Raw genomic sequence first — 11,358 nt, forward strand, 5'->3', positions numbered from 1 at the left:
GGTTCCCCCCCCAAGATCTGCAAATTTTTTAATTTTGTTTTTTAACTTGGCAATATTTTATCTTACTGTTTTGCCACCTTCTTTCCTCATGATAGGTCAACATGCCAGTCCCCCTATATCCTTCTCACTGGGGAAATGGGATGTCATTGCCTTCACATATTCTGGACAGATGTTCTGCTAGGAAGAACGTGCTGATTTGCTATTTCCCCATGTTCTTACCAAGGGAGAAAGAGACTGGCCTGCTGTCCGTCAAAGGCTGGCCCAAAGATGACTTCTGGTGGAAAAGCACACTCCTGGCTTCATTCCCAGAAAAGGTAAGCCGAGGTTTGCCACTTCCCTAACATCCTTCCTGGCAGGGATGTAAAACAGTCTTCCACTCAGGCCCTAACATCCCTCCCCTAAAATAATTGTTGGAAACAAAATAGAGGAAATCTGGAAGGAGTCTGTTGGAGAGCGAGGGTTTGATCCTGGAGCTTTCACAGAAGTCTGTTCCTATTAGAGTGGAAAGGCATGGAAAAGACGGTTACTCACCGTTGTAACTGTTGTTCTTCGAGATGTGTTGCTCATATCCATTCCATTAGGTGTGCGCGCGCCGCGTGCACGATCGTCGGAGAATTTTCTACCCTAGCAACACCGGCGGGTCGGCTGTGGAGCCCCCTAGAGTGGCGCCTTCATGGCGCTGAATATATACCCCAGCCGACCCGGCGCCCCCTCAATTCCTTCTTGCCGGCTACTCCGACAGTGGGGAAGGAGGGCGGGTTTGGAATGGATATGAGCAACACATCTCGAAGAACAACAGTTACAACGGTGAGTAACCGTCTTTTCTTCTTCGAGTGCTTGCTCATATCCATTCCATTAGGTGACTCCCAAGCCCAACTTAGGTGGCGGGGTCGGAGTGAGACATTGCTGTGTGCAAAACCGCTGATCCGAATGCAGCATCGTCCCTGGACTGCTGTACTAGTGCATAGTGAGCTGTAAACGTGTGGACTGATGACCAAACCGCAGCTCTACAAATGTCCTGGATCGGAACTTGCGCCAGAAAAGCCGTCGAGGAAGCTTGGGCCCTCGTGGAATGAGCGGTGAGGTGCGGTGCCGAGACACCTGCCAGGTCATAGCAAGTCCGGATGCAAGACGTAATCCAGGAGGATAGGCGTTGCGAGGAGACCGGTGAGCCTTTCATTCGGTCGGCCACTGCGACGAAGAGTTGCGTCGTCTTTCTAAAGTGCCTTGTGCGGTCAATATAGAAAGCCAGGGCCCTGCGTACGTCCAGAGAATGTAAACGTTGATCCTGGCGAGTAGCATGTGGTTTAGGATGAAAAACCGGGAGAAATATGTCCTGGTTGATATGAAATGGAGAAACCACCTTAGGGAGAAAGGCAGGATGTGGACGAAGCTGCACTTTATCCTTATGGAAAACTGTATAAGGGGGCTCGGATGTAAGCGCCCTGAGTTCAGAAACGCGCCTTGCTGAGGTGATGGCTACGAGGAAGGCTGTCTTCCAGGATAGGTACAAAAGTGAACAGGTGGCCAGTGGCTCGAATGGAGGACCTGTGAGCTTGGAGAGAACCAGGTTGAGGTCCCACGTCGGGACGGGCTGACGTTGTTGTGGGTACGTCCGGTCTAAGCCCTTGAGGAATCTAACGACCATCGGGTTAGAGAATACCGAGGACGCGAGTTCCCCTGGGTGAAAGGCTGATATAGCGGCCAGGTGAACTCTAATTGAAGATATCGCCAACCCTTGCTGTTTTAGGGAGAGGAGATATTCCAATATGCAAGGAATAGGTGCCTGTAACGGGGACGTGGCTCGTTGTTCGCACCAACAGGAGAACCGCTTCCACTTGGCCAGATACGTGGCTCGTGTTGATGGCTTCCTACTGCTCAACAGAATCTGTTGGACCGATAGTGAGCATTGTTGTTCTGTCTGGGAGAACCATGGAGCAGCCACGCCGTGAGGTGAAGAGAATGCAGGTCGGGGTGACGCAGTCGGCCGTGGTCCTGAGAGATGAGATCTGGACATAACGGAAGCGGGATCGGTGTCCGAATCGAGAGTTCCAACAGTGTGGTGTACCAATGTTGTCTCGGCCACGCTGGAGCGATCAGAATTACCCGTGCCTGGTCTCTGCGCAATTTGAGCAGTACCTTGTGGACCAGAGGAAACGGAGGGAAGGCATAAAAGAGGTGGTCTTTCCAGGGAAGGAGAAACGCATCCGAGAGGGAGCCCGGAGCTCGACCTTGTAGGGAGCAGAACACGTGGCACTTCCTGTTGTCTCGAGATGCAAACAGGTCTATCTGGGGAAACCCCCACTTCTGGAAGATGTAATGTATGATGTCCGGACGGATGGACCACTCGTGCGTCTGAAAAGACCTGCTGAGTCGGTCCGCTAAAGTATTCTGGACTCCAGGGAGGAACGATGCCGTGAGATGGATTGAGTGGGCGATGCAGAAGTCCCACAGGCGAATGGCCTCTTGGCATAGAATTGACGAACGTGCTCCTCCTTGCTTGTTGATATAAAACATGGCCGTGGTGTTGTCGATGAGAACTAACACACAACGGCCACGTAGGAGATTGAGAAATGCCTGGCACGCCAGGCGCACCGCCATCAGTTCCCGAACATTGATGTGCAGGGCTAACTGGGATGCAGTCCACAGGCCCTGCGTATGGTGTTCGTTGAGGTGGGCGCCCCAACCCAGAGATGAAGTGTCTGTAACCAGTTGCAGAGAGGGTTGTGGTGCGTGAAATGGCATCCCCTCGCAAACCACATTGTGATCTAGCCACCACGTGAGGGAGGACAGGATCGAGTTCGGGATCGTGACCACCATGTTCAGGCTGTCTCGATGTGGGCGGTATATCGATGACACCCAGGTCTGGAGTGGGCGAAGCCGAAGTCTGGCATGCCTGGTTACGTACGTGCAGGAAGCCATGTGACCCAGTAGGGTGAGGCACGACCTCACCGTGGTAGTTGGGAAGGCCCTGAGCCCTTGAATGAGGCTCATGATGGTACAAAAGCGGTTGTCTGGCAGGATGGCTTGTGCACGTCTGGAGTCTAGGACTGCGCCGATTAATTCTATTCTCTGGGTAGGTTCTAGAGTGGATTTGTCCTTGTTGAGAAGGATGCCCAACTTGTTGAATGTGTGCACTATTATGTGGACATGAGCTCGAACTTGCTCTTTGGTGCGACCGCGTACCAACCAGTCGTCTAGGTACGGGAACACCTGTATCCCTTGTCGACGAAGGTACGCTGCCACGACAGCCATACATTTCGTGAACACTCTTGGGGCCGAGGATAGGCCGAAGGGAAGGACTGCAAATTGATAGTGCACTCTGCTTACCACGAATCGCAGGAAGCGTCTGTGAGGCGGGTAAATTGCAATATGAAAGTAAGCGTCTTTCATGTCGAGGGCGGCGAACCAGTCTCCAGGATCGAGGGAAGGGATAATGGCCCCCAAAGAGACCATGCGGAACTTCAACTTTACTACGAATTTGTTGAGTCCGTGCAAGTCCAAGATGGGCCGCAGACCTCCTTTGGACTTGGGGATCAGGAAGTAACGGGAATAAAATCCCCTGCCCCTTAACTCTATCGGAACCTCCTCTATGGCCCCCATGGCAAGGAGCGTAGAAACCTCCTGTATAAGAAGTTGCTCGTGAGAAGGGTCCCTGAAGAGGGACGGGGAAGGGGGGTGGGAGGGAGGGATAGAAGAAAACTGGATAGCGTATCCCCTCTCCACCGTGCGAAGGACCCAACGGTCCGAAGTTATAAGGGACCAAACACGGTGGAAGTGGGAGAGGCGATCTCGAAAGGAGGGGGCTGGATCCTGGGGGATGACTGGGGCGCCGTCCTCGACCGCACCTTCAAAAGTTCTGTCTAGGACCTGAAGGTGGCCTTGGTGGCCCCTGGTTCTGATCGGGTTGAGGGCCAGCCCATCTTCTCCTACCACCTCGCCCTCGCCTTCTGGCAGGGTCCTGTCTCTGACGAGGTGGGGGGGGGTAAAAACGTTGAGGCTGGGGCCTGAATGGTCTGCGCTGGGGACCCGCGACATGCATCCCCAGGGAGCGCATGATTGTCCTGGAGTCCTTGAGGCTCTGCAATCGAGAGTCCGTCTTTTCCGAGAACAACCCCTGTCCGTCAAAGGGCAAATCCTGCAGGGTTTGCTGTAACTCGGGGGGCAAACCGGAAACTTGGAGCCAGGAAGTCCTTCGCATAGCGATACCTGCGGCCAGGGTTCTCGCGGCCGAGTCCGCTATGTCCAGGGAGGCCTGTAAGGAGGTCCGAGCCACCTTCTTACCCTCCTCAACCAAGGCCCCAAACTCTTCCCTGGACTCTTGGGGAACCAATTCCTTGAACTTCCCCATAGAGTTCCAGGAATTAAAGTTGTAGCGGCTCAGGAGCACCTGCTGGTTAGCCGCTCTAAGTTGCAGCCCTCCAGCTGAATAAACTTTACGGCCAAACAAATCAAGTCGCTTAGCCTCCTTTGATTTGGGCGCTGCGGCTTGTTGACCATGGCGCTCCCTTGCATTCACTGATGACACCACCAGTGAACACGGCTAGGGATGGGTATACAAGTACTCGTAGTCTTTGGAGGGGACAAAGTACTTTCTTTCGACCCCTCTCGCTGTAGGTGGGATAGAGGCAGGGGTTTGCCATATCGTAGTTGCATTCGCCTGGATCGTGCGGATCAGGGGCAACGCCACTCTTGATGGGACATCCGCCGCGAGGATATTTACAATGGGGTCCTGCACCTCCACTATCTCCTCCGTCTGTAGGTCCATGTTACGGGCCATCCTACGTAACAGGTCCTGATGAGCCCGAAGATCTATTGGGGGTGGACCTGTGCACGACGTGCCCGCCACTGCCTCATCCGGAGAGGAAGAGGAAGATGCCTCTGGTGGTAGGGGATCCGAGGGAGGATCCTGGTCTCCCTGTTCCTGGGTCGGAGCATCACCTGCCCTTGGGTCTGGGACGTCAGGTGGTGCAGACACAGAGGCCTCCATGCCCCCTGGAGGAGGGCGAGAGATGGTGGACTCTGGGGCTCTTGAATCAGAGTGACCCGAGCGAGAGGTTGTTGGAGCCCCTTGCGCCTGGTGGTATGCCCACGGGGTCCAGAACGACCAGTGAGATGGGCCATGGTCAGGGTCCTCTGCTCCCTCTTGCCAATGGCCTAAATCTTGCTCCCTGGTTTGCCCCTGAGGGGGGTATGCCGATCTTGACAAGTCCTCAGAGGAGCGAGACACCGATCTCGATGGCCATGGCGGTGCCGACTGCGCCGAGACGAATCCCGTGGGATACGGTGCCGTACGGTGCCGGTCTAGAGATGATCTATCTCTACGCGGTGCCGGCGATCGGTGCCGAGATCGCGATCGGTGCCGATGACCTCGCCGGTGCCGGGAGTCGGACCTGGATCGAGACGATGACCTGGAGTAGGCCCGGTGCCGGGAGCGGCCTCTCGACGTCGAACGTCGATCGTACCGGTGCCGAGAGCTACGTCTCGACGTTGATCGGTGCCGATGATCATAACGGTGCCGAGATGTAGAGCGGTGCCGCGATGATCTTGGCCGCGAGTACGACCGGTGCCGAGGTGATATCCGGCGCCGGGACTGCGAGCGGCGTGGGGACCTGCTTCGGGACCTGGACCGGTGCCGTGGTTCCAGCCCCTGCGATGGAGGGCGCATCAAGGCAGGTTTTCCCCTAGATTGGACCGGGCGAGTCAACGGTGCCGACTGTGCCGGTGGTTGGGGCGGTGCCGGCTCCGTGAGGGCGATCAAGTCTCTCGCCGTCGCAAAGGTCTCCGGTGTCGACGGGAGGCACTGTATCACCGCCGGTCTCGGTGGTGACTCTGTCTGCACTGGACTCAACGGCCTCGGAGCCGGAGTCGACGGTGCTGGAGGCACCTGTTTTCGGTGCTCCACAGATGGACACGGCTCTACCCCCGGCACCGGGGGAGCCGGCGTCTTCGGCACTGAGGTCCCCGCCTTGTGGGATTTTTTATGTCCCGGGGATAATGAACGGCGCCGAGGCACTTGCTGTGAGTGCGGTGCCGATGAAGTCCGGTGCCGTGGAGGCTTGTCCGACGTGGTCGGCATGGTCGGTGCCGCCGGGGCACTGCGCACCGAGGTGCTAGGTGCCGGGGCCTGACGCGCCGATGGAGCGTCCGGGCTAAGTGCCGCCTCCATAAGGAGTTGCCGGAGTCGAAAGTCCCGCTCCTTCTTGGTCCTCGGTTTGAAGGCCTTACAGATCTTGCACTTATCTGTTTGATGGGACTCTCCCAGGCACTTCAGACACGAGTCGTGCGGGTCGCTTGTAGGCATAGGCTTAGCGCAGGAGGCGCACTGTTTGAAGCCGGGAGCCTTGGGCATGAGCCCGGCCACGCGGCCGGGGGAAAAAAGGGGGAGATACCCCCTTTAATCCCCTTCAACTATATAACAACTATAAACAAGTGAATAACCAACTATTGAACTATAAACAACTAGAACTATAACTATAACTATGAATAACTGGATAAGCTAGGGAGAGTGGAGAACAGCTACGCCGCGCTCCACAGTTCCAACGATCGTCAGGGGCGGTAAGAAGGAACTGAGGGGGCGCCGGGTCGGCTGGGGTATATATTCAGCGCCATGAAGGCGCCACTCTAGGGGGCTCCACAGCCGACCCGCCGGTGTTGCTAGGGTAGAAAATTCTCCGACGATCGTGCACGCGGCGCGCGCACACCTAATGGAATGGATATGAGCAAGCACTCGAAGAAGAATCTTACTTCTCCGTCCTACAGTCTGATACTCCATGTGGAAGGATAACTACAGTGCCCTTCACCTGAAATAAAGATAAGCTGGGATGGGGAGTAGAATTGGTTGTGGCCATGTTGTTTGATGAAACAGAGTGATTTCTTGATGGAATTAGTCCAGGGAAATAGCTCAGGGCCAGGTAGCTTGCTTGGGGGAAGACACAAGATGAAGTGCTCAGATCTGAGAATATGCTGGGAATGGAGACACTAGTAGTCAGATATATATCATGAGGCTGAAGGTGGTAATTGGGAACTGAGAGTACCAGGGAGATGGAGAAGTTATTACTGTAGGAGACTTGAGGCAAGATGATGTGGAAATTATGCGGAGAAATAATTTTCTCCGCATAAATCAAAAGCAGGAAATCAAAGCAGGAAATTTTGGCCCATACAATAGTCCCTTCACATTTTTTCCCCCTAAAGTCAATCTTTTAAAAAAAAATTAATGCGGTCCAGAACAAGTTTTTCTGTTTTTCAGCCATGAACAGTTGTGGATGAATTCCTAAAAATGTTGAGACTGCCAAGATAAAAATCATATTCATATAAAAATTCCTTAAGTGTGTCCCTAATATTTTAGATTATTAAAAATGAAACAGTTTATAAAATAGAATTTATTTTTCTCAAATTAGAGTGTTTACTGTTTTCATAACACTCAACTTAGAAAGAGTGAAACTAGACTGATTACTTTACATATAATATCCCTCCTTGGTTCTCATGCATAGCATCATGTTTCAGATACTATAGGGAAAAGTTTCAGGGGGGAAAAACCTAAAAACCTTAGCACAGATCCTCAGTTATAATTGAGGATAATGCAGTGCAGGCTGGGGAGGAAGCACAAAGATGATAAAAAGCTCACCTTGAGTCTATTCTGTGCCAATCCAGCATCAGAACACACTAAATTACATTAATTGCCAAGGGACTGATAATGGCTGCTAAGGATCAGCAAGGTTAAGGGGAAGACATGGCCATGACCTCTTTCCCCAATCATGCCCTCTTGGCTCTATGTCAGCTACAGGGAGAAGGCATGGCACAGGAGCCACTTTCACCAAGCCTACACTATCATCACCAGTACTGTCTTGATCTTCCCACGGACTAGAATCCACAGGTATAAAAACTAGGATACTGCACTGGGGAATCGGGGCCCTTGTTTTCATTGAAACAGGAGGGAATGACATTAAAATTTTCTATTAATATTTAAAAAGTTTTCTAAAATCTTTTTCAGATACAAAAACAAAATTTTTGCCCTGTTGGTTAAAAATTCCAACATAATTTATACAACAGTATCATAAATGGATAACAACCCACAGCAACCTTGATTCCCAAACCCAACTTGATTGCACAACGTGATTACGTATGGTGTGCACAGAATGTGTGAAGATTGCAGTTTTACAGGTTAAAGAGTGCACAAGCCCAAGATGGTACATCCAGTCCCTAGCAGAAGCAAATGTTGCTATCCTGGCTGGCAGGTTTTCTAAGGTACAGAATATGAATTAGGCATTGTTTCTGCTAATTTTCAATGCACTAGCCAGGGCAGAATTTGACCCTTCTTTAACAGAAATATAAAGAAGGAAATAATCTGTCATATAAATGAGCATCAAATAACTAATGCCTTGGAATTTCTAAGAGCTCTTTGTTTATCTATTTTCTACATCATAATCTCAAAGTCCCTGGACTGGCCACTATCACTCACAATGGCTACAAATCTATCATCTTTATTCTCTCAGAATCTCTTTGATTTCAACAGGACTGCTCAAGGAGTAAAGCTGTCAGAACCTGACCCAATCTAAAATACATTATTGCATTGCTACACAGATAGATAGATAATGGAACTTCTATTTACCTCCTTATCTGGTCCCTATCATCATAGATTCTGAGCACCTATTATGAATAGAGCTAAGAAAATCTGAATTACAGAAGGTAGGGACATGTTCAAAAAAGGGGTTTCTAACATGTTTTCCCACATATTTCTAGGAAATTATTACGAGTACCTATTTATTCATCCAGGTTCTTACAGTGTATCAGCACTGTAGTGTTTGAGTGTTTCCAAGGCATCCGAAGACAATTATTTAATGATTATGAGTCTGTGTGTATATATAATATACACATTTTTACACACACAACATAAAATACAAGGATATATAAAGAAGCAACATTTCATTAGGAGGCGTAAATACACCTCTAGTTTGCAGACAAAAAGTGTTGTAATTTAAATATTATTCTCTTTCATATGGAAGACGGAACATGGGAGCTCAGTAAAAGACAGTACTTGAAGGGATATAAATATAAATTCAATAATTTTGTATATTTTAACATTTTTCAGATTACAAGTACTTGTTTAACAACAAATGCAAGTTAAAAGTGAAATAAGACAAAACACATTTTATGTTGCCTTTGATCTTTAACTTGTAGCCTTATCTCCCAGGTCAAAGGACACATTATTCAATTTCACCACATTTTGTGTAAAACCACTGTAGCGTTGAAGATGACTTTCAGTACAAATGTCATGGTACTTAAAGCTAAACTGGACTCTAGTTTTTGAGCTTCTTAATTAAAATCACAGTTTATAATGGTCTGACAATATTATCTTTATTCTTTCCAGTTGAGCAGCAACAGAATTTTCACAGCTTCTATTCAATCAAGCTTAGCAATGTTTCTGCAGCTCGCTCTTTCACTTCCTAAAACACACAACAGGATTCAGAGTGTCTAAACTGTCACTCTATATTCAATGTCTGAGGGAGTAAATTGTCTCTCCTCTTATTTTTGTCTCCTTGGATCAAATCTAAACTCTGCTGGGGAATTAATATTAAAAATAATTCTAACTCCCACCCCCCATGTCATTCTGTTTGCTAACGTATTAACTTTTAGACATATCATTGTCCCTGACTATTCCATCCTAATGCAGCCAACTCCAGGCCATGCCTTATAATTTTAAGGATAATGTAATATCGTTATTCTTTTTATGTTCTGTAAAAAAAATCTTCGCTGGCTCTAATAAGCAAAAGTTAAACTACATATGCTCTACAAACTAAGGAATATTTCAATTTTAGAAAAAAATATTCCAAATATTAAATTAAAGGTTTTTATAAACAATTCTGCAATTGTCAGAATATAGTAAAAGGAAGAGAAAAAACTGAAGTATTTTACATATAACAAGATGATGTGACCTCTTTCTTTTAGCTAGGTCTAAACAGTTACTTTTCATAGCTTATTTCTAAAATTCTGTCAGTATTTTCATTACAACCCTCCCAATCTGTCATCATTTTGTCATTGCAAAAATTTTTGGTCTCTTTCATCTATAGTCATCTACAGTTTTTGTAGTTTCTTACCATTTCATTCAATTTCTTCTGTAAAGTGTATTTTGAAATCTGTAAAAACACAAAAAAGCTACACAGTTAATGTTACAGTATAATTTTTCTTTACCAATCTTTACTGAAGAAGGCATACATATTAAATATTTTGTTTATATTTTCAATGTGTATTGAAGATTTTGTTCATCCCAATGCAGTAATACCTTTTTTTTTTGGTTCATTTACTGTAATGGTTCTTTTATTGTAAGACTAAGATTATAACATTGCACTTATTTAAATATCTAAAGAATGCAAAAGAAATCAGTGAAATTCTAATGCAAACAAATTAATGTAAAAGAGCATAAATGTGTATTATGACATACATATTATTTTAATAATTTTTAACATAATATAGATCAACACAATATTTTATTAGTACATTTTTTAATATATTTACAAGAATTAAAGACCAGGTTTGATGACCAAATGTGAAAATGTCAACTACTGGTGCCTGTGAAACTTTTTCATGGTTTGTAATTACTTTAATATAGTTGTTTTACACCATATTTTATTAGAAATAAATTAGATCTCAGTCCAATTTTCAACTAAGGCAATGGCAAAATTCCTATTGATTTCAAAAGGAGTAGGAGAAAATCTTTATGTATTAAATTAAAACGAGGGGATCCAAGTTTAAGTTCTGTACACCATACTTTATTCATAAGTCAACAGGTGGTAGGGGTGCTAAAAGGTGATATACATTTCTCCCCCACCATCAGCATAGACTTTGGAGGGAGCTATAACCAACCTTCACTAGAGGAAAGATCACCTTCATGTAGGGCCTTTGCAAGAAACAGGGGAGAAAGAAGAAGTAGAAATTGGAGTAATCTCTGAGTCTTAGAGGAACTTAGAACCTGTTCTCTACTCAGAACAAATAGATAAATAGCTATTATAAATGTCTGAAAAATAAAGACATTTTAGTACAACTCTTGTGTTTCTTATTAATGAAAAATTCCCATTTGAAGTCATTAATATAATACTTTCCACTCCAGTAATAGCCACTGCAAAGTCACCAGTGTCAATGAGAATCTTGAGTCAAGTAATCCCTGAGTAAGATTAGAAACATTTGATCCCTTATCTTTTATCTCATAGAGTATACAAATATTAGTGATATTTTAATACCTTTAACTATAGCATTATTATACTGCCAGCACATGTTAGTATCATTTGCAGTGATCAAATGTTTAGGTGTATAGCCACTATCCTGAACCTTTGAATATATGAATGTACAATCCTAAAAATT

At 46.9% G+C, this 11,358-nt stretch overlaps 1 protein-coding gene across 1 annotated transcript in view; it reads right to left on the bottom strand.

Moving 5' to 3' along the window:
- Nucleotides 1–10,129, bottom strand: part of CCDC73 (coiled-coil domain containing 73) — a 65,976-nt gene extending 55,847 nt beyond the window's left edge. The window contains exon 1 of the mRNA XM_034768758.1: nt 10,098–10,129. Within this exon, the coding sequence (XP_034624649.1) occupies nt 10,098–10,100 (3 nt within the window). The 5' untranslated portion in view covers nt 10,101–10,129. The remainder of the gene's footprint in view (nt 1–10,097) is intronic.
- Between the last annotated feature and the right edge of the window lie 1,229 nt (nt 10,130–11,358).

This window comes from Trachemys scripta, chromosome 4 (genome assembly GCF_013100865.1).
Source record: "Trachemys scripta elegans isolate TJP31775 chromosome 4, CAS_Tse_1.0, whole genome shotgun sequence".
Taxonomy (NCBI): domain Eukaryota; kingdom Metazoa; phylum Chordata; order Testudines; family Emydidae; genus Trachemys; species Trachemys scripta.